Source organism: Rhinatrema bivittatum, chromosome 7 (genome assembly GCF_901001135.1).
Source record: "Rhinatrema bivittatum chromosome 7, aRhiBiv1.1, whole genome shotgun sequence".
In the NCBI taxonomy this organism is placed as follows: Eukaryota; Metazoa; Chordata; class Amphibia; order Gymnophiona; family Rhinatrematidae; genus Rhinatrema; species Rhinatrema bivittatum.
In genome coordinates this window covers 104,468,308-104,492,300 of record NC_042621.1, presented here as the reverse complement: position 1 = coordinate 104,492,300, position 23,993 = coordinate 104,468,308, and the positions used below count along the sequence as shown (strand labels likewise).

The 23,993-nt window shown below is 45.0% G+C and overlaps 1 protein-coding gene across 4 annotated transcripts in view; it reads left to right on the top strand.

Annotated features, from left to right (window-relative positions):
• Positions 1-23,993, top strand: part of VRK3 (VRK serine/threonine kinase 3) — a 161,656-nt gene that overhangs the window by 80,876 nt on the left and 56,787 nt on the right. For all 4 annotated transcript variants that reach the window (XM_029608855.1, XM_029608853.1, XM_029608852.1 and 1 more), the window contains 2 exons: positions 8,851-8,953; positions 19,602-19,694. In XM_029608855.1, coding sequence (XP_029464715.1) covers positions 8,851-8,953; positions 19,602-19,694 — 196 coding nt within the window. The remainder of the gene's footprint in view (positions 1-8,850; positions 8,954-19,601; positions 19,695-23,993) is intronic.

Here is a 23,993-nt window from a genome sequence, read left to right as displayed (position 1 = left end):
TGGAATTGCACCCAGTGCCTGATATAAAGCTGCAAAGGGCACATCGCTCGCTGGGTAAAGGGTTGGTGAACAAACCCCGTGACATAGTTGTATGCTTTCATAGTTATGTGCTCAAGGAGAGAATTTATTCATTGGCACAGAAACAAGCGACTTGGAAATGGAATGGCCATGATATCACAATTTATGCTGATCTGTCACAGATGACCTTTTGCAGGAGGTAGGAGTTGCGTTCTGTGACTGAGCTTCTACGTAAAGAGAATATCCACTACAAATGGCTTTTTCCATTTGGATTATGGTTCTCTATCCAAGGGAAATCTCACTGGGTGAAATAGGCAGAAGAAGCCTCTGCGGCACTTAGTGAAGCTGGCTTTACTGTTATTACTCCGTCTGATGGTGTCTGCCTCTCAGAAAGATGAATCGCGGCGTTGGCAGCGAGTCAGAAAGGGGGGCAGCAGATTGCGGAAAAACTCCGAAGGTTCCAAGGTTGCTAATGAAGTCACTTGAGAGACTTGAAGATTTCATGAACCTGATTCTAACTTTTGTGATTGTTCACTGTAGATTTTCTCTATTTTGCTCATGGCACGTTTAGGTTCACTTTATTTACCTGAGATGGCTTGCTCTGTTATACATGCAAATATGTTTTAATTTATATGTTCCTTACTCTTTTCTATCACTTGGTTCCTGTTGGGTGGGGAGCTTGACTAGTCCTCCAGGGGTGCTCATGGGTCTGCAAATTGCAGATGGCAGACCCTTTTGGGTATGTTGGGGGGAGGGGGAGGGAGGGGGTTTGGCATTTGGGATTTTTCTTCCTGGGCTTCCCTTTCTTGCTGGAATATCGGGAAAACTTCTAGTAGTGGATTCTTGGGTTTTGGGACACCGTTTTTTTTATTTTTCACTTCTGGGGTCACTGACTTGTTCTCTTATATGGGTGCAATCATTGCTAATATGTTTTCCTTTACCATGATATTATGGCATATTTCAAAATTGTTTCTTTAAATGTTAAAAGACTAAATTCTCCTAGGAAAAGGCAGCTTCTCTACTCTGATAACAATAGATTGCAGGTTACCATAGTAATGTTATAAGAAACGCATTTAAAACCAGATTTGAGCATTTGATGGGGGTCTGATACTTACCCATTGCAGTTTTGGACTGCTTGTTCCAAGGATGCTAAATACACCAGGGGTGGGCATTCTTTTCTGCAAGGACTTCATCTTCGAATTACAAAGTTGCCATAAGGACCCAGGTAGGAGGTATATTATTTTGGTAATATTAGTAGGTGGGGAGTACTATACTTTGATTTTATTATATGCCCCAAATTTGAAACAAAACCTTTTTTTTTTTTTTTTTTTCAAGCTTTGAGTGATATTATTAGGGGAAAAGTGGCAGGCTTCTTACTTATTTATTTATTTAACATTTTTCTATACCGACCTTCATGGTTAAATACCATATCAGATCGGTTTACATCGAACAGGGGTAGATAATTGAAAAACGGGAGGAACAACTTTTTTCATAATCAAAGAAAACCAAAGAAACAAAAGTTACATTTAACGAGGACCGTGAACTTGGAAGCTTAGGCAGCTGGAAGAAAAGGCCCGAAGAGGGCATCAACTTAGATTAAATAAAAGAGAGACATAACAGAATCCGGTCTAGTGTTAGTCCACTTATTAGAGGAAGTACCAATGCAAATGAGGTATTTAGAGGAGAAGGGAGGTTCCATTGTTCGTGAGCAGATTAAACACCTAATGTGTGTCCTAGGGATCCGGGAAGGCTTGGCGGAACAGCCAAGTAGGCAAGGTTCCAGCCTGAGTTCTGCGGGGAGGTTGTTCCAGATGGCTGGGCCTGCTGTCGAAAAAGCTCTGTCCCTGGATGAGATGAGTCATGTGGCTTTGGTTGGAGGGGCTTGTAGAACTCCTTTGTAGATTTCTCTCATTGGTCTATTGGAGGTATGGAGTTTGAGAGGGATTTCAAGGTCGAGATGAAGGAGATTGTGGATGGATTTGTGTATTAAAGTTAATGATTTGTGTAGGACTCTGAGGGTTCAATATTGCCTTAAACCCCGTTTTGGATAATTCCACTAATCCCTCTTCTGATTCACATTCTGGGCGACGTAGCTTAAAGTCATTTCTCTCAAGGGAGAATATTGTTGATTTTTTTTATTTAGATTTTTTTTTTTCTGGAGATCTCATTTTCCAAGGTCCAGGAATTATACCTACTATTCCTGCCCACATAAATCTTACTCCCATATTGATGTATTATTCGTAGATAAAGGTATAGTTAATAAAATAACAGAGGCTAATATTGAACCTGTCATGTGGTCCGACCATGCCCCTGTATGTATGTCTCTGCGTTTCCATAACTATGACAAAGGCCAACTTTATTGGAGGTTAAATGATAGCCTGTTAGAGGATAGAGCTTTTATCTCTCAATTATAGGACATTATTGCACATTATTTGGAAACCAATATGTCTCCGGTAGTGATCTGGGATTGTCTAGAGGCGGTGGTACGAGGACATATGATAGCAAGGGCATATTATGTGAAGAAACTAGCTGAACAAGAGAGGAAGGCTTTATGTGACTAACTAGCTCTTTTAAAGGGCTCTCATAAGTGTTCTCTTTCTAATCGTGGTTGGAAATGATTGGCTACTATTAGGTCTAAGTTAGCGGAGAAGGTAAACTTCTACCCATTTCTAATTTGGCCAGTATTACCATCCTAGCAAAACCGGGCATGACCCTACAATTTGTGGATATTACCATCCTATATCCCTCATTAATATAAGCCTAAACATTTTAGCTAAGATTTTAGCTAATCAACTTAAAATTATTATGCCCTCCATCGTACACCTGGACTAAGCAGGCTTTATCTCTGGCCGTATGGCTTCTGATAATGTCCGCAAAATAATAGATATTATGTGGTAGGCTCGCCAACATGCTGACCCTTTTCTTTTCCTCACTGTAGATGCTGAAAAAGTGTTTGATTTTGCACATTGACCTTTCATGAAGATGCACTTTGGATCTTATTTTCTTCATTGGTTAGGTAGACTTTGATACCCCCAAGGCTTGTATTAAAGTAAATGGGGGATACTCAGATTTTTTTTCTGTGGATCAAGGAACATAGCAGGGTTGCCCCTTGTCCCCTTTATGTTTTGCAATTTTTTTGGAACCCTTTGCTGTGAAGGTTAGAGCTAATCCTATGATAACAGATGCCACCATTGTGGCATTTTCATCCAAGTTATCTCTGTTTGCTGATGACATGCTCTTTATGTTATCAAACCCATCTATTTTCCTGGGAGCTACTGTAGACGAGATGGCCAAATTTAGCTCAGTGTTCGGATTCACTTTTTAAATGGTCGTCCCATAAAATAAAAAATCTAGGCATTACACAGGATCTATTTCAATTAAACTATCCTCCATTACTGGCCAGAATATACAAAGACCTGGAAGAATGGGACAGATGCCATATTTTGTGGTTGGGTAGAATAGCAGCAATAAAGATGAATATTTTGCCTAGACTTAGTTATTAGTTCCAGACACTCCCTATAGAGGTGCCAGCTGTTCTACTGAAGCATTGGCAACGGAGAATTATGCAGTTTATATGGCAAACAAAACCTCCTAGAATAGCAAAACGGGATTTTTCAATCTAAAAGCCAAGGGGAATTGGGCGTCTATAATCTAACCTGGTACCATGTAGCCTCTCAAGGCTATAATAGAATGGCATAAACTTGGGGTTCAGAAGCCTTGGGTGGTTCTAGAACAGATTATCATAGGATCCATGCTCTTGGCAGCTTTATTGTGGCAACCTAAAAAGACTTGGAGAGCCTTAAATGCGGTTCCACCTCCTCTACATCATACACTCCAGATATAGATGAAATGGAAAATACCATTGACAGGACATAGAGAATGTATTACAGTACTTCTTTATACCATAATGTTGAATTTTCCCTGGGACTCGTGTCCTCCTCGTATGCTCTTTGGCTGATAGTTTGATTTACACCTGCATAATCATTAGCCAAAACCTTCAGTTTTTACAAATTTTTATCTGAACAGTGATAATAACAAAGTCACATTGCATACAGTGGAGGCAGTGCATGCAAATATATCTTATGCATAATGACTGTGGATATCCTGAAAACCTGACTGGCTAAGGAGTGTCTGAGGACTGGGTTGAGAACCACTTGCTCTAAGCTCTCCTCTGCTGACAATGCTCTGAGATGCTAGCTCTCCTTCTGCTGCCATTGGCTCCTGTACAGCTCCTTAGTTTTGTCAGGACAAAGCACAACAGGCTAGATAAACTTGCTCCACAGGCAATAGTTTAGGAACCTCTAGCCTACAAGACATCACTTGCAGCACCTATTAATTTCTACACCATTTGTATAGTAATAATAGTTTCTTATTATTGGGAAATCTAGAGATGAGATGCTTTTGTATTATTTCTGCTTCGCATTGGGTGAAACACAGATTTTCAACAGGGTTTGTATCTTTATCAGACTAATTTCTCAGATGTATCAATGTTAGCTGTGAAGGGTGTGGGACAACACAGGAGGGTAGAAACCAAAGCAAGCTGTTATTTTTGGTTAGTTGCCTGATGGGAAGAGGTATGAACTGGCATTTTCAACTTAAAAATAGGAGAAGTCCTAGAACATGAGTTCAAATTCCCTCAACCACTGACATTCCATGCGTCGTAAGATAAATCCCTCCATTCACCCAGCTACAATCAGGTAATAATAATTTTCTGTATCGTATAGTGTGGATGTTAGATCATCCTCTTCAGGTCTGACTGTATGTATTTGAAATACTAAACAATACAGATTGTGACAATCCTGTTTGAATGAAATTGTTATATAAATCCAATCATTGTTTCCTTCTTGTGTCCCAGGTAGCACAAGAAGACAGACCCTTAAATAATTTCTCCCAATTTGGTGTTGTGTTCTGACAATTATACAACATTTCTTCTTATACTCCTTCTCTTTTTCAGTCTTTTTACCTAACTTATGCAAGATGAGATTTTTATACCATGGATCATCATTCACAGCTTCTAACATATTATAGTCCCTCTTTATAAAATATATATAGATATGTCTGCTGTAAAGTGAGTTTGGTACAGAAGAATGTGCTTCCTGTACAATTTATTTTACAGGATTTATCCAAGGGACTTAAGGAGTAATTTTCTAAAGGGATCGCACGCGAAAAGGGACTTTTTGCATGCAATACCTAAATAGGGACGGGGTCAGGGCGGAGTCTGCTCCGAAAGGAGAGGAGTCGGGGCGGTCTCCGCGATGACTTATCTGACGGCGAAAAGGTAGGACACCTTCACGGTGGCGCTATTGGGTGCGAAAGCCGACAGTGATAACACCGCGGTGGTGTGATCGCTGCTGGCCTTCGCAGGCCCGCCCACTTCGCCCTCCTGCCCTCTATTACCACCGGATTCAATATGCCTTGCGGCATTAGAAAATCCAGCCCTTAGTTTGTTTAAGCCAAGTCTATTGTAAAGAGGAATTCATTGTGTTTAAAAGATATGAGAATATTTTTTGTGTGATTCTGTGTGGGTCTATGAAGGAACTCCAAGTACATTATTACCGAAATCAAAGGGTTTATGGTGTCTTGTAAGCCTTCATCCCCCTTGTACATTTTTTAGCTTCTGTCTAACAAAAATGCAAATCAAAATGCATTAAAGTAGGTATTTGTTTCACTGATTTATATAACATACTCTATACATTCATTGTGAAGGAGCAATTATAGAAATATTCCAAAAGTAATTAACAATAGGACACTAAAAAGTCTTGATTGCATAAGTCTTCATACCTTTTGTTATAGCAAACAAATTAGCTCCACTTCAAAAATTGTCTTAACAAGGCCCATAATAAGTTAAATAGAGCCCACCTATATTCAGTCACAGTGGTTGAACTGATTTGGATGAAGAACTGAGCTGTTTCTGTTGTAAAAAGGAATTTGAAGTCAAAACATGCCAATCCAGGAGCTACCAAAAGAACTCTCGGATTATGTTATTCAAAGATAAAAATTGGGGGAAGGTTATAAGAAATGTATTTGAATATTCCTTGGGATTATATCCATCATTGTAAAGTAGAAACAGTTTGGCACTACTGAGTCTATGCTGCGATCAGGCCATTCTTTAAAGTCAGCCATAGGTTAAGGAAACTGCTGTGGAAGGTCATTGTGTGATCTAAGATTACTTTAAAAGAACTACGGTGGTCTCTGGCTGGGACTGGGGACTGTTGAAAAATTTCAAGATTACTTCACAAACATAGCAAGAAGGAAGCAACTGTTGAAATGTCAAATGATGTGCCACATAGCCTTTGCAAAGAAACACTGTAACAGACACTGTATGCATGTTGGAGAAGGTTTTGTGGTCTGATTAGACCAAATTGGAGCTTTTTGGTCTCAGTACTAAGTGATATATGTGGAGTAAGACAAACTTAGCAGATCATCCTGTTAATACTATCCCTTCAGTAAAGAACATTGGTGGCAGCAATATGTTGTGGTATGCTTTGCAGCAGTGGATACAAGGAGACTTATAAAGTGTTGCGTTCGTGCCTGTTCTCGCCCTCGTTCCACCCTCTCTACCTTTGTGGCGACTCCCTTCGGGTCTGAGGAACAGATGCTGCCGCAGCTTCTCCTCGGCACTTCTCCCCGGAATCCCCGGGCTGGCCTGACGCCGCGGATCCGCCATGTTCCTGATGACGTAAGGGCGCGCGCATACGCTCCAGAGTTTGTACCGGCAAGGGAGCGAACTTCGGGGGCGTCCCTCCGTAGTGATGTCATCCGCTTCCAACTTAAAAGATCTTTGCTTGCAACTACGAATCGGGTTAGCAAGGGGAATTCTTTCTCCGCTGCTTTGCCTCCACAAACTTACCAAGGGGTACCCGCTCCTCGGGGGGCCCGCGCTCTTTTCTTGATTTCAGATTGCTAAGATGGGATCCGGTACTCACTCCTCGAGGGCCTACGTCCCTGAATGCTCATAAGACTCTTTACTTCCTGGAAGCGATCGCAGACATGAACACTGTGAGTTCTGTTGCAGATAGGAATCGGGACTCGCTCCACGAGGACCTATGTTCTTAATCTCTGAAGACTCCCTTCTGTCTAAGACGTTATCGCAGGTACGGAGATCGTGAGTTACTATTGCAGATAGGAACCGGTACTCGCTCCACGAGGGTCCATGTTCCTAAAACCCTTCACAAACTCTCTTCTATTTCAGAAGCTATCGCATACCTATATCTGGTGCATTGCTATTCCTTATTGCAGATAGGAACCGGTACTCGCTCCTCGAGGGCCCATGTTCCTAAAACCCTTCACAGACTCTCTTCTATCTCAGAAGCTATCGCATACCTATATCTTGTGAATTACTATTACAGATTGCAGATAGGAACCGGTACTCGCTCCACGAGGGCCTATGTTCTTAAAACCCTCCAAAGACTTTCTTCTATTCCAGAAGCCATCTCATACACAGATATTGTGAGTTCTTATTCCAGACTGCATATAGGAACCAGTACCCGCCTATGGCTCCTGTTCCTGAATATACTGAAGACTCTCTGTTGCATAGAAGCCATTACAGATATCTACAATTTGAGTGCACCATCGACTAATGGTTATGTATCCTGCATACCCTTTCTACTCACTATCTATAATCTCTCTCTACAGCTCTGCAACCCAGAGATCGCAATTCCAGTATCTGAAGGACATCAGCCCTGCCAGACACATCAACTCACTACTGCCACCTCTGGTGGTTCTACTTCCTGTCTAATAAAGAACTATCTGTGTTTGTCTCCATACCGTAGCCTAGCCGGTGATCCCTCTCTGGATATCCTCCTGGGGGTGCTGTCATCTGCCATCGGCACAGGGATTCACCAATTTCCATTACGTGTTGTTTCCTTACACTACTAGAGCGGTATCATACAGACTGCTACTCTGTGGGAGCCAACCCACAACACATCATTAACTCCGTCTAAGGAGTATTACAGATTGCTAGCTCCTCCCCTTGAGGGAGCAGCATTGAACAGATTGCTACTCCTCCCCTCTGGGGGAGCGGATCCATAACAGACTGCTAGCTCCGTCTTATTGACTGGCGAATTCCTAACAGATTGCTAACTCCGCCCTCCTGGCAGAGAGATCCATAACATCTGCTTGCTCCTCCCATCAGCATAGCAGATTGATAACATAAAGATGGACGGAAAAATAGATGATGCAAAATACAGGCAAATCCTGGAGAAGAAACCTGTTCCAGTCTGCCATTGACCTGAAACTATCAAGGAGATTCACTTTTCAGCAACAATGGAATGGTTCAGCAAAGCCCATCAAAGCCCAAACCTTATTCCAATAGAAAATCTGTAGCAAAACTTGAAGACTGCAATCCATAGATGATGCCCAGCCACCTTGAAAGAGCTTGAGCTCTTCTGCCAAGATGAATGGTCAAAAACTGTATTGTCTTGATTTGCAAAGTTGGTAATAGGTGTTTCCTTCAAATATTGAGTCAAGGAATGTGAAGACTTGTGCTGTTAAACGTTTTTGTTTTTTTAAGTCTGGACTATTTTTGAAATATTTATATAATTGTTCTTTCATGATGAAAGCATAGAGTATTTTGTGTAGATCAGTGAAACAAACATTAATGTATTTTGATTGTACTTTTTAGACAGAATGTGAAAAATATACAAGGGTGTATTTATTTTCCATTTGATAGTGCATGTGATTATAATATGAAAAATTAAGAATACTCTGAGAATGGCATACTTACATTTTTCTTCTTCTTGTAAAACTGCTCCTCAGATGCCTGTGGAGCAGTTTAAGAACAATTTAAGAAAAGGAAAGTTTGCTTTTTAATACTGCTGGTTTTCTTTGCAGGTTCTTGGTTTTCCCTGACATGGGGCGAAGTCTCCAGTCGATCATGGATGAGGATTTGAGAATAATAACGGATATAGCAGTGTTACAGATCTCATATAGAATGGTAAGTGACTGACAGAGAAATTGTCACTGTCTGAAGAGGCTTTGTGCAGACCTTGCAGAAGACTAAGCTATTAGAGGTTCAGGTATATGTTCTCAGTGGACAGGCAGAACAAACACCCACACAAGTGAATGATGTCTCCCAAAGGAGCTGACGCAGGAAAACTCTCTTAAAGCTGTTACTGACCAAAACAAGTCTTTTGAGCATGTGCGAAATTTCCTACGCATCCCCATGTTAGCCCTGCCAGTTTTTTTTCTGGCTGCAGCAGCATTCAGACATTCTAAGGGATCTCTTTCTTTCATAATGCTATCCCTGATTATTTTTTTGTCAAGTGTTAGGTTAGCATTAGTTGTTTTAGTTTCTTTTTTTTATATTTTCAGTATTTTGATGTAAAAAAATTTAGTTTCATTGGAAGATGGCAACAAAGTCACTTAAGGCAGGGAAAAGTCCCTTCATGTTATATACCTCGTGCAGGATCTACATGAATTATGTCTAAAATATCTGAGTCCGTACCATGACATCACTATATAGCCTATGCGGAAAAATGTCTCCACAGGCAATGAGAGATAGATTATTGAAACTCAAGTTCAAGCTCTCTTCTTCTTCAGAAAAGCAAAGAACTTCTTCAAAGAGTCCAGCACTGGGTAGGTCAGAGTCTCGACATTCAAAAGAGGCATCAAAAAAGAAGAAACATGACTATTTATCAGGCAAAAAACACTGATCTAATAAATCTGCACAATTACATTCAGAATACAAGTACCGTGTTCAGGTTCTGACCTTGGTGCCAAAATCAACATCTATGCTCTCCGAGCCATGTTGCTCAGAGCCGATCATCTTGGTGCCATATTCTTCAATATAGACTTCCTCGGCAAGAGGCTCCTTGGTGCTGAGTATAAAGAAATATAATAAAACACCTACTCTTTTAGTACCATAATCTGATAATTCATCAGGAAGACGTCAGGAAACAGTTCCTTTGCTACCCAAAGTCTTTGTTCAAAGAATGTGGAAAGACTTTGTCAAATTAGACATGACAATTCAGCTAAGCCTACTACGTTGAGAAGCATCTCTGCGCTGTCAGTATTAGGAGGCTAATTTTTCTATCTTCTCATTCGCCTGGATCTTGATATTTTTCACCCTCTTTCTTGTCAAAACAGAAATCTCCAAAGCAAGAGATTACAAATTATAATTCCAGATGATAAAGACTCCAGTTATTCAGACCCCTCTGATTCTTTGCATTCATTAGAGTCATCACTGAACTTCCACCTAATCCATCTCCAGAACCACAAAGAAATGCTACACCACTAGAGGACATGGACTTTCCTGCCTTTCTGTAGAAAATGGCAGAAAATGTTCCGTTTAAATTAGAGGAAAGTAAGCAGGAGATGCAAGGAGTGTTGAAATTTATTCAACCACAAAAACAGATGAAAGTAGTGCCTATACATAAGGCACTTAAGGAACTTCAGACCAAAATTTGGAAAAATCTTTTAACAGTACAGTCTATAACAAAGACCATTGATATCAAATACAGAGTACGAGAATGTTCTAGCCACACAAAGGTTCAACTTCCTCATGATTCACTCATTGTGGAATCTGCATTAAAAAAAAAGCTAGGAAATAAAGAGCTTTCTCAGGAATTCTACCATCAAAGGAGTCTAAGGTGATGGATTCCATGGAAAAGAAGCAGTTTGAAATTGCAGTGTTTCAATCAAGAGTAGCAGCACATCACTTGCTGATGGTACAGTATTTGTACAACACCTAATAAAAAATGAGAGATTCTGCTGTCTCAATGGAGCATAACATTAGGAAAAAATGATTTCTCTTTTAAATGAAGCAGATGAGTGTACCAAGCACATGGCCCAGATCTATGTATGATACTTATGGTACCTCGCTAAAAGTTTCAGCTGTTGCCATAGTGACTAGGAAAACAAGCATGGCTAAAAGCTTCAGGCCTTTAAGAAGCCCTAATTCACAAACTAGCTGACGACCCTTGTTCAAGGGGTAATTTATTTGGACAAAAAATTAAGGAAGCAAAAGTTAAGGAAACAGATATAAAGCAACATTACTCTGCCTTACAAATGCTTGCCTGAACTTCGGCAGATCAGTCATCAAAAAAAGATACCAGCCATATTTGTATAGAAGACCATATTATTATTATAATAGAAGACATTACTATCCATAATCAGTCCTATAGACAAAGACCTTATCCTCAGCAACAACAACTGCAGCAGTCTGGACTGAGGAATAGAGATGATTGCAACATAAAAAAAACCCAAAAAACCCCAGCTGTCTCAAAAATCCAACCAAAACTTTTGACTACCAGTTTCTACAATCACTTCCAGTAGGAGGGAGGATTAATTTATTTTTTCAACAATGGACCCATACAACATCCGATCAGTGGATTCTATAGATCATACATTCAGGTTATCATTTAAATTTCCTTTCATACCCTACAGACACAATTCCTCATTCTCAAAACTGAAAAGAGCAGAGGGATGGATTTTAAAAGGGTTACGCGCATAAGGTATGCGCGTAACCCTTTTAAAACCCCCCTGCGCGTGCCGAGCCTATATTGCATAGGCTTCCGGCGCGCACATAAGTCCCGGGGCTTTCTTGGGTTGGGCGTGTCGGGAGGCGTGACGCTGATGGCGCATCATCAGGGGGCGTGACGCGGTTGGCGCGTCATCCGTGGGCGGTGCCGTGGGCGTGGTTTTGGCCCGGGGGTGTTCTGGGGGCGTGGCCATGGCCTCCGGACCAGTCCCTGGACCCGAATACGGCGCGGCAGCCGGCCTGGCACGCGCAAAGTTCTGCGACAGAGGTAGAGGGGTTTAGATAGGGCCGGGGGGGTGGGTTAGGTAGGGGTTGCGGCTTGCTGATGTAGAGGGTGACCCCGGGGATCTAGATGACTCCGATGAGATCCATGGTGCGAATCCGGATGTGGACCCAGACGGGAGTCAGGGACCAGATCCAGATGTGGGCAAGGATGATCCAGACCTCCTGGAAGTACAAACAACTAAGGGGGAATGACCCTTGGGTAGTCCGTTTGTTTAAGAAGGAGAAGCTTCGCTCTCTTATCCCTCAATTGTTGGAAGAGTTGGGGGTGAAGCTGGCTCAGGAAGAGTCAGATAATGAGGGTGTCAATCCGGTTCTGGATGGGCTGCGGGGTTCGCCTAGTGCCTTTCCCATGTCTAAGATTCAGAAGCTGATTTGCCGGGATGGGATTCCCCAGACGCAGGCCTAAAGGTCAGTAGGACGATGGCTAAGTTTTAACCCTTGCTGGAGGAGCACTTGGACCATCTTAAGACCCCTAAGGTGAATGCGGCGGTCTTGGCCGTCACTAAGAAGACTATGATTCCGGTGGCGGTTCCGCTGCTCTAAACGATGTCCAGGACTGCAAATTGGAGATTCAATTGTGAAGTGCATGTTTGAGGTGTCAGCCTTGAGTTTGTGGGCCACAGTGTGCGCTAGCATGATGTGCGAGCTTGTTTGTGCTGGATCCAGAAGCCTCAAGAGCAAGCCTCATCTGGTGTGCTCACCCTTGTTCAGGCAGCTCGCCTGGAAGCTGGGGTGGCTTATGTGGCAGATGCCTTGTATGATTTGGTGCGTACCTTGGCCAGGAAGATGGTCTCGGTAGTAGTGGTGCACAGACTTCTGTAGTTATGCAATTGGTCAGCGAACATATGGTCCAAGACTCAGCAATGCAATCTTCCTTTTAAGCGGAAGCTGCTTTTCGTGGAGTACTGGATCAGTTGATGAAGTCCCTGGGGGAATCCAAGGGAAATAGACTGCTGGAGGATAAAAAGGGCAATAAGAAGGTCTTTCCATCTTGATTCTGGTTTTGGCACTTAAGGAGGTTTTAGTCTGGGAGAAGGACTTCCTCCTAAGATCCCAAGCAGTCGTCTGGTCGCCAGCAGACATTTCGGTGTGCCAGCAGGTCCTCCAGAAGCCGCTCCAGTCAGGGGGCCAGAGAAAATAAGGCCTTCCAATGAAGCCAGGCTTGCCCACTCCTTGCTGCAAGTAGTAGGGGGCAGGTTATCCCATTTTTACGAAGAGTGGGTCAAGATTACTTCGGACCAATGGGTGCTAGAGGTTGTCTGAGATGGTTATGCCTTAGAATTTTCGTGCCGCTCAGGGAAGCCTTTCTGGAGTCCCACTGCATTTCCCGAAACAAACGGGAAGCGATAGAGGGGACGCTTCAAAGGTTAATAAGACTGGAGGCCATAATTCTGGTGCCGCTAAGCGAGTAGGGGCGGGGGTGGTACACCATCTATTTTTTGGTTCCAAAGAAGGAGGGCACCTTCCATCCCATCTTGGATTTGCAAAAGGTAAACTTAAGCTTGCGGGTGCCGCATTTCTGAATGGAGCTGTTGCATACGGTGGGTCTGGCGGTCCGCAAAGGAGAATTCCTGGCATTTTTTGATTTAACTGAAACTTATTTGCACATTCCCATTCAAATGTACCATCAGAAATTTCTGCAGTTCAAGGTATTAGGCTAGCACTTCTAGTTTCAGGCTCTCCCCTTCGGGTTGGCTACGGCTCCCTGAACCTTCACAAAGGTGATAATGGTGGTGGCATTAGCCTTGCAACGAGAAGGGATTCTGGTCTATCCATATCTAGACGATTGGCTTATCCAGGCAAAGTCAGAAGAGGAATGCATTCGATCCGTGCAACAAGTGATGAACACCCTCAGCTCTCTGGGTTGGGTCACTAATGTGGTGAAGAGTCACCTGGTCCCATCTCAATCAGTGGAATATCTGGGAGCCCACATCGATCGCCAGGAGGGCAGTGTGTATCTAACAGCGGACAGACTGTCGAAGTTGCAGGTGCAGGTGACACGGCTGTTGCATCTGACAATGCCAAGGGTCTGGGATTACTTACAAGTACTGGGATCCATGGCCTCAACATTGGATCTGGTTCTGTGGGCATTTGCTCACAGGCGGCCGCCACAGAAGGTGCTATTGTCCAAATGGAATCTGATATCGGAGCATTTTTATCTATTGTTGCCTCTTGTAGCGGAATCCAGATCCAGTCTTTCATGGTGGCTGTCAAGGAGCAACCTGGAAAAGGGAGTGGACCTGGAGGCTCCGGATTGGGTCGTAGTGACCACAGATGCCAGCCTCAAGGGCTGGGGAGCAGTGTGCCTGAGTCGTTCTGCCCAGGGGCTTTGGTCAATGGCGGAGGTATCCTGGTCCAGTCATCTGGAGAAGAGAGTGGTGTACAGAGCCCTAGAAGAGTTTCTGCCTCTGGTTCAGGGTCACATGGTTTGAGTGTTTTCGGCCAATGCGACAACGATAGCTTACATCAGCTGTCAAGGAGAAACGAAGAATCATGCAGTGGCTCAGGAGGCTCGGCTATTGTTTGTGTGGGTGGAGCGTCGCCTCAAGGGAATTGCGGCCTCTCACATAGCAGGCATAGACAACGTTCAGGCGGACTTCCTCAGCAAGCAGCAGCTAGATCCCGGGGAATGGGAGCTGTCCCTGGAAACCTGGAGTCACATTTGTGCCAGATGGGTTCCGCAGCTGGATCTCATGGCAACGCGAGCCACTGCAAAGACAAGATTCTTCAGTCGCAGAAGGGAAGCTGGTTCAGTAGGACTGAACGACCTAGTGTGTCCATGGCCGAAGAGGATTCTTCTGTATGTGTTTCCTCCATGGCCACTCATAGGTTGAGTGTTACGGCACATAGAAATGCATCCAGGGAAAGTACTGCTGGTGGCGCCAAAATGGCTGCTACATCCATGGCTCGCGGATCTGGTGTATCTGGCGATGGATGAACCTCTTCAGCTGGCTCATCTGCTGGGATTATTTTGGCAGGAGCCCATATTTTTGGATCAGGAGGATCACTTTTGTCTCGCAGCTTGGCTTTTGAGAGGCAGTGCTTGCGCCTGAAGGGATGTTCCAAACCAGTAATTACGACCCTTCTGCAGGTAAGACTGTTTGGATACTTCCATGGCGTACATCAGGTACTGTAGGGCTTACAATCTAAGTTTGTACCTGAGGCAATAGAGGGTAAAGTGACTTACCCAAGGTCATAAGAAGTGACAGTGGGACTTGAACCCTGGTCTCCTGGTTCATAGCCCACTGCTCTAACCACTAGGCTACTCCAAGTGGTTTCTGCCTTCCATCTGAATCAGACAGTTGAATTACCTGGTTTCCCAGAATGGTCTAGAGATTCGGCGGAGGGTAGAGATCTCCACCTTTTGGATGTGCGTTGGACTTTGTTACGTTATTGGAAGGTCACTAATTCCTTTTGGTGCTCGGACTATCTGTTTGTGTTGTTCAGTGGAGCGAAAAAAGGGGAGAGAAATTCTAAAGTGACTTTGGCTTGTGGGTTGAAAGAGGCTATTTGCTCGGCCTATGTTTATAAGGGTCAGGCCATTCCGACGGATCTGAAAGTGTATTCGACTACAGCACAGGCAGCCTTCTTGGGCGGAGTACCAGCTGGTGTCTCCTCAAGAGATCTATAGGGCCGCAGTGTGGTCCTCGCTTCATACTTTCAGCAAGCAATACTGATTGGATGTTCGGACGCAAGAGGATACTACTTTCGGTGAAAGTGTGTTGAGAGCGGGTCTTTCGGGTGCCCGTTTGGTGTAGGGTTTCTTTGGTACATCCCACTTGTCTGGTCTGATCTGGGTATATTCAGGAAAGGAAAATTGATTCTTACCTGCTAATTTTCGTTTCTGTAATACCACAGATCAATCCAGAGACCTGCCCTGGTATTGCTGCCGAAAGACTGATTTTCCTGGTATTCTTCTCTGTATATCAAAGGGTTTCTTACTAATTACTCTTTCTGTTTTTTTGTTGGATCAAGCAGTCAACATACTGTTTGGATACTGGAGTTATGTCAGTCTGCGGTTCAAGGGTATCCAACCCTGGGGTTTTTCAGTTCGCCCTGGTATAAGGGAAGGCTTTCTGATCTTGACTTGGGTACAGGTCAATACTGAGGGACTGCAGATGGCATTCTTGTTTATGTAGCAGTGCCTCAGTTTTTCTTCTGTGCCTCCATCTGCTGGTAGGGAGGCATAAACCCACTGGTCTGAACTGATCTGTGGTATTACAGGAATGAAAATTAGCAGGTAAGAGCCAATTTTCCTTTACGCACATAAGTCTTCTTTGAAATTATCCTGCCAAAATTACAAGCACACATTTAGTCTGCTATTTGGTGTGCATAGTTTACCAAGACAATTTGCACACATGCTTTATTTTATTTTTTTTTAATAATTTGTTTATTAAAGGAATCAAAAATCTTACACAGAATAAGCAAATAAACAAAGTTTATGCATAATCCATATCCAGAGTAGAATAGAAACAGCATATATAAACATAACTCAATCATTACAATGAAAAAGTTTCTTAAAATTCCAAATAGTCCCCACCCCAATATACAGGCACAATCCTAAAACTCCATATATAGCACTCCTACCATATCAGTCCCATTCTTCCCTTCTAAACCCAACCCAAAATAGTATGCAATAACTATCCAAGCAAGCAAAAGGGACATTCATAGAGTGTCAACTGTCTGATGTTCCTTTAAGAAAAGTCAGCACAGGGTATCAAAGCTTCTTAAACACCTGGTATATACCTCTAATTTTTGCAGACACAAGTTCTATCTCAATCTATCTCCCCACTTCCTCATACCAACCCTTGCTTGAGGGTGGTTAAATTATTTTCCAGAACTGCAGCAGCACTCTCCTTCCCTCAGCTTTGAGCCTCAGAATAGATTGTCATCAAATCAGAATTCATCTCAGAGGGCAAAAAAAAACAAAACAGAGAGATTCTAAATCATCAGGCAATTTTATCCCAAAGATAGATGATACAGCCTCTGGAATTAGTGCCCAGTAATCTTTAAAGGAATGGGCAAGAAAACTATATGATGGTAACTTAAAAATGAGCGCGCTGCGCGCACATGCCCATATATGCATGCATGTGGGCACAACCGCACATGCACTTAAATTATCTATCATCCATGCAAGTGCATGCACATTATCTGAAATACGCTTAGACATTAACTTTCAAACCGGCGCGCAGGCACACTTTGGCACATGTGCATTGGTGTGTGACCAGATATGTGGCCATTTTTTAACTGGTGTGAACATATGCGCACACGTTTATAAAATAGCCTGGTTGTGCGCACATGTGCGCCCAATTTTAAGTGGGAGTGAATCTAGGCATGCAAATCCTGATTCTACTGTGTACGTCAGGGTCTTTTATAATGGGCATGCATCCACACCATTGTCATTTTCACCAATTTGGCCACCAGTTTGCCCAATTAATAGCTAAGTCCTTCAAACCCCTGGTTTGATAGCCTGAACTCCCCCCAGTTACCCCATACTCTTTAAACCATAGCAGAAATAAAGTTATAAGACAGTGGACTTGAGTGCATGCTGGGACGCGTAAGTATTTACGTGCAAATCTCTTGGCCATGCCTTGAAATGTCCATGCCCCGCTCAGACCGTGCCCCTTTTTGAAATCAAGTGAGATGTGCGCGCAGTGGGAGATAAGCGCACATCTGTGCAGCTTTTAAAATTTGATGGGCGCACGCCAGCTTGAATTGGGCATGCATCTCACTATTTTGGCATGTGCCGGGCTTATAAAATTCACCTTTTAGCGCGTATGTGTGCCCCTAATTTTAAGCAGTTACATGAGGAAACATTATCTGCATATTTTGCTTAGGACCTGTTGGCGCTTACATACGCAAATGAGCACATTTTATAACATGCGCATGAAGGAAACCAGTTAGTCCACCAGTTTGCCCAGTCTATTTCTAGGTCATTAAGACCCCTCAGGTTCTTCAGCCTACACTCCCCCCAGTTTACCCCAAACTCTCATACAGTCAGTTTTTGGATATAAAGAGTTTTATTCTGATGTACACCTGATAACTAGCAGAAGTAAATATGTGCAGGTAACGTGCTGTGTTCACAGGTTTTAAAATCCCGATTTATGCACATAAATATTGGCCCTGCCCTGGAATGCCCTGTCCTATAACTGCTCCTATTTTACATGAGCAAAGTTATTTGCGCATTGGTACTTAGGTGCATATATGCGATGTCTATAATAGCTCTAACACGAGTAAGCGCTACTTGTGCAAACATCTGCTATTTAGTGCACGCGCATCTCTTTTAAAATTCATCATCAGACCTGTAAAATTGCCCTTCTGACCACACATCCTCCAGACTTAGAATTATCCATAGTCTTCAAACAAGCAGTAGGCTCACATTAATATTCTATACTGCTGCTGCATGATAGCCAGAGAGTGGGAACATTTCCTAAATTCTGACAAAATAAAATCCCAATCCTCTTGCTGCATCTCTTGACCTAGTTCCTTATCCCAGACTTGCATCACTTCAAGCAGGCTAAAATCCTTATCCTATTGAATATATTTTGCTAACCTACCCTTTTGAATTGTTATTAAGGAAAATCAACCTCTCCACCATTAAAGGGCTTCTAATCAGAGCCCCTCTCACTAGTGGTCTAGACACCACATCTTGAAATTGGAGAAATGCAAAAAGGGAAAAGGTTTCTAAATTAAATTTGGACTGAAACTCCGCCCAATTACTAAAAGTTCCCTGCACAAACACCTGAGAGAAAGTCTTCAGATCTGACCTACAAATCAAATTGCAAAAATTTGGAGGTAAAAGCTGGCATACCTCCTCACATACCACAAGAGGGGACACCCACAGCAGGCTTCAAATAAGCCCACTATATCTTAGTAGCAATCTCAGAAACTAAAAGCTTTTTAGAAGTATATTGCACCCAGGGAAACCAACCCTTCTTACTGCCCAGTTATTTTTGCTGAGATTCTATCCAGTGTTGTCTAGCCCTCGGAGAATTCCACTAAGCTAGATTAATGAAAAAAGCTACCTTACAATAGAAAAATTCTATGCTGCTGAATAGCCGGCAAGAAATCAATACTTAGCCGGATAAGTTACATCCAGCTAAGTTAGACCTGCTCTAAGGCAGGTCTGACTTATCTCATTAACTTAACCAGATAAGTCAGAATATCGGCACTTATCCGGGTAAGGTAACCGGATAAGTAGCCCCACCCAGATCTGCCCTTTGCCCGCTCCCAGACTAAGTGGCAGCCACTGAATATCCGGCTGTGTTCAGCAGCCGCCACTTAACCCAATAAGTTGCTACTTATCGGCCTAAATATTGGCCTCTTTGTATTTGGAATGTACATTTAGTTTAATTTTTTTGTTGTTTTTAAGATGGCACTATTTAAGATATCCCTGCTGTTCTATTTTATGTTTATTTTATAATTATGTTACAATTATGCTGAACTGTATGAATTTTATAAATTCTTTTTCTTGTTTTGTATTAGTATTACATGATTGCAATGTACCTTGAGCACTAGTTGTTAACACGTGCTATTAAAAATTCTATACTAAGCTAAAATTTAAGTTTCTACCAAAGCGATGATTGTGCTTTTAAGAGTCTGAAAAGCATCAAAAGAAATGTCCTGGATGGCCACTGAAAACATCCATTGCACTATTACATGTCATCTTTAATAATGCGATGTCCTTGCTTCCTAGGGTCTTAGTTAAATAAGATATTGGTAAGATATGAGGGTCCGCTTTGAATTAGTTTTTGGAAACTTAAACTGGTTCCAAGCCTGTATAACATTTACAGCTTTTCTTATGTGTGTTTGTACCTAGCTAGATATACTAGAATATATCCATGAGAATGAATACGTTCATGGAGATATCAATGCAGAAAATATCTTTCTGAATCCTGCAGACCTCCAAGAGGTAAGATGAAATATTTAATGAGCTTCTTATTTATAAAACACCACCAATGCTTTACATGTTGAGAGCTGTTTTTATATAAAATAAATGACTTCCTTATCCTTCTATACCAGTCCAGACATGTGGATTTTCTCCCATTACTAGCAGATGGAGACCAAGGATACACCATTTTCTGTGACATCATCACTGGTAGTTGCCATGGTGCAGCTCCAGCAAAAAGCCGGTATTCTCTGTCTCTAGCAGATGGCAGGATGCACTGGTCAGGTACAGCAGGAACGTGACTTCCAGGCATTTTCCTAGTCTGGTGGAGAATTTTTGGGCAGTTCTGTATTTGTCAGCCTTTTCTGTTTTATTAACAGCGACCTGCAGGCCAAGCTTCTAGTGCTTCCCAGTTAAGTGAGGCTTTTGTAAGGCTCCCAGCCCCAGAGGGGGGGTTGCTAGCGCTTAGAAGGCAGAAGCTTGTTTTTGGCTCAGGAGGAATTTCTGTTTGAAGTTGTCTTCCCCTCCCCTGTTTCCTCCCCCTGGCTTATTAAAGCTTTTAGAAAAAGAAAATGGAGAAAGGTGAGGAGATCAGCTGTTCCCTGTACGTACCTGGATCAGTCCAGACAGTGGGTTATGTCCCCAATCCAGCAGATGGAGTCAGCACAAGCTTTGAGGGGGCGTATCCATATATACTACTACCCCCTCTGCAGGAGTTCAGTATCTTCTGACTCCAGCAGATGCGAGTAGGGGAATCAGGCTTCCCCTCCTTTTCCTTTTTCTTCACTTTCTTGCTTGATTATGGCTTGTTGTTGTCTTTTTCTGTGGATCAAGTTTGTATCAAGTTTGTATTAAGTTTAAGAAAAAAAAAAAAGGCAGAGTTCTTTCAACTTCTGGGGAGTGGCTTATCTTCCTTGTCTCTTCTCTGCGGCCTTGCTGTTTATTTCTCGTTGCAGCCAGGGGTAAGTTTGTTTTTCCTTTGTAGTTTTTTTCCTTCACAGATCTGCCCCCGGTGCCCGCAAAAGCCGGTGGAGCCGGCCTCTTCGCTCTTTACTCCCTCACCCGCGGCCATTTTACAGCTCCTCATGGGCTGCTGAGCCATTTAGGGAAAGATGTCTGGGGCGGGTCGTGTGGCCGGGAAGGCCCCCCCGCAGCACCCTCCTCTATTTTCGGACAGCGGGCAGTGCGGGCCGACCGGGCCCCCCCCGCAGCGGCACTTTTGTGCGCGTGGCCCCCCCCGTGGCTTTTTCTTTTCTCCTACAGCGATCCCGATGCCGCGGCCGTCCCGCTGTGCGGCCTGCGGAGACCCGGGGTCCTGGATTTCCCGGGAGGACATCTGTGCACGATGCCTTCCCGGGGGGGAAGGTACCTCACAGTCCCTGACTGATTTCTCTTTTTTGCCCGGGCGGCGCGGGCCGGCCACTCCGCCATTTTTGGCGGGAACGGCGGCCATTTTACATTCTGAGCGCCCTGAGGCGCAGGCCACGAGGGGGAACGGATCCCTGGAGGCCACGAGGGAGAACGGATCCCTGGAGGACTCTACCAGCGGGGGTGTTCCGATTTTGGGGCAGGAACCAAGCACCCAGGGCCAGGGAGCAGGAACCATGCCGCCCCCGAAGCGCACCCGAGCAGGCCGGGGTTCTCTCCGGAGTTTATCCTGCTCATGCATACCGCTTATCTGCAGGGGCTGGAAGCACCTGTGGGACCCCCCCCTCCTAAGATCCCTCGGATGTCGCCCTCGACGCCGGCCCCCCCTGACCCTCCGGGAGTGGGGGCCTCCCGCCTTCCTACCCGGGTCTGATCCACGCCCGCGGCAGTGGGGGCGGTGCCAGACCCAGCGGGACATGGACTTGACCTCCCGGACGGGGGACAAGGGGATGGCACGCAGGAGGGGGATGATCCGCGTACCCTACGCCTCTTCCAGAGGGAAGAGCTGGACGACCTCATCCCGCAGATCATCCAAGAATTAGATTTGGACCCGCCTGCCCCAGTAGCTCCCGCTGTCGTCACTTCTTCAAGGAAGGGAGATCCTGTCCTGGCGGCACTCCGGCCGAGGGCTCGGGCTTTTCCCATTCATGACTCGTTTTTACAACTTCTCACCAGGGAATGGGACACCCCGGAGGCCTCCCTGAAGAGCAGCCGGGCTATGGAAAAGCTGTACCCGCTCCCCGAAGATTTTCTGGACCTCATCAAGGTCCCAAAGGTGGACTCCGCAGTGTCGGCGGTCACGAAGAGGACGACTATCCCAGCGACGGGAGGTGCGGCGTTGCGGGACACACAGGATCGTAAGTTGGAAGTTTTCCTTAAGCGGGTTTTCGAGGTCTCCGCTCTGGGTATGCGGGCGGTGATGTGCAGTTCGCTTGCCCAGCGGGCTAGTCTCCTTTGGGTGCAACAACTCCTCACGTCTCAGAACCTGCCGTCCGATGAGGCTGCCCAGGCAGATCGGCTAGAAGCCGCAGTGGCGTATGGGGCGGACGCCTCGTACGACCTTTTTCGGGTCCTCGCAAGATCCATGGTTTCGGTAGTGGCAGCACGACGACTACTGTGGCTACGCAATTGGGCGGCTGATACGTCCTCTAAGTCGAGTCTGGGCTCTCTTCCCTTCAGGGGCAAGTTCCTCTTCGGGGAGGATTTGGACCAGATCATCAAGTCCGCGGGGGGGCCGGAGGGCCTACACAACCCGCCAAAGAGATCCCTGCAGCGCCGACAAAAAAGATACCAAACGGGCCAAAGACCGCGAAAAAACAAAGGCCGCAAAGCCGCGGGATTGCCTGCCCCCACGTGGCAAGCCGGCCTCACCGGCGGCCACGGGGCACCAACACCCTGTGAAGAAAAATACCTGAAAAGGAAAAATAACACAGGGGAACAAAAACCAAACTTACCCCACGAACGGAGGGAGGAACAGAGAAGGCAGAAAGACACGCCTCCAAACAAGAGAACTTTTTTTTTTTTTTTTTTTCAAAGAATTTAAACTTTAACTTGATTCAAAAGAGCTCAATACCAAGAAAACATGACAGTAAGACAGAGAAAGAAATAAAGAGAAATTCTGATAAAGGATCCTGTCAGCCTGGGGAGACCGTGGATCCCCCAACTCTCATCTGCTGGAGTCAGAAAGACTCTGGGGGAGAACGCTGTTCATCGGCTGCCGGAGGATAGGTTTCGACCATCCAGAGCGTTTTCTTCTTCTCGGACCAGAGCCAGAGCGCAACGGCGCTACAGGGGATACAGACAGGCGGGCTCCCGGTCATCCGCCCCCAGGTCTCAGCCCTGGTCGCGCTCCTTTCGCGGGCATCGGCCCGCACGCACTACTCCCGGAACCGGGAACCCCTATACCAAGTCTTCACAATGATGCCGGTCTCGCCCACTCTCCTGTCCCCAGGATTGGGGGCAGACTAACGTATTTCTACGCGGAGTGGGCACGGATCACCTCGGACCAGTGGGTCCTGGATACCGTAAAACACGGCTACGCATTGGAATTTGTCCGCCCCCCGCAGGGAAGGTTCATCTTTTCCCCCTGTGGCTCGGACCTCAAGAGAGGACGGGCCACTATTCCATCTATTTCGTCGTACCAAAGAAGGACGGTTCCTTCCAGCCTATCCTAGACCTCAAGGAAGTCAACAAATCCCTTCGAGTCATTCGGTTCCGCATGGAAACGCTCCGGTCAGTGATTGCAGCGGTGCATCGGGGGGAGTTCCTCGCCTCCCTGGACTTAACGGAGGCCTACCTGCACATTCCCATTCGCCCGGACCACCACCGTTTCCTTCGTTTCAAAATTCTGGACCAGCATTTTTAGTTCACGGCTCTCCCGTTCGGATTGGCGCCGGCGCCGCGCACCTTCACCAAGATCATGGTAGTCGTGGCGGCAGCTCTCCGGAAGGAGGGCATCCTGGTTCATCCTTATCTGGACGATTGGCTCCTTCGGGCGAAGTCATTCGATCATGGACGCTCAGCGGTGACTTGAGTAGTACGGTTTCTACATTCCCTGGGATGGGTAGTGAACTTCTCCAAGAGCTCCCTCATGCCCTCGCAACGCTTGGGTTTTTTTTGGGGGTGACCTTCGACACCCTACTGGGCAAAGTTTTTCTGCGCCAGGACAAAGCTCAATCCTTGCGGGATCACACACAACGGTTCTCTGCGTTACCAGAGCCCACCTCCTGGGACTACCTGCAACTCCTGGGAGTGATGGGGTCCACCATCGACCTTGTACCTTGGGCTTTCGCGCACCTCAGGACCTTACAGTGGGCGCTCCTCTCCCGTTGGAAACCAATATCGCAGGACTACCAGATGATTCTCCCGCTCCCGCAGAATGCCAGGGACAGTCTG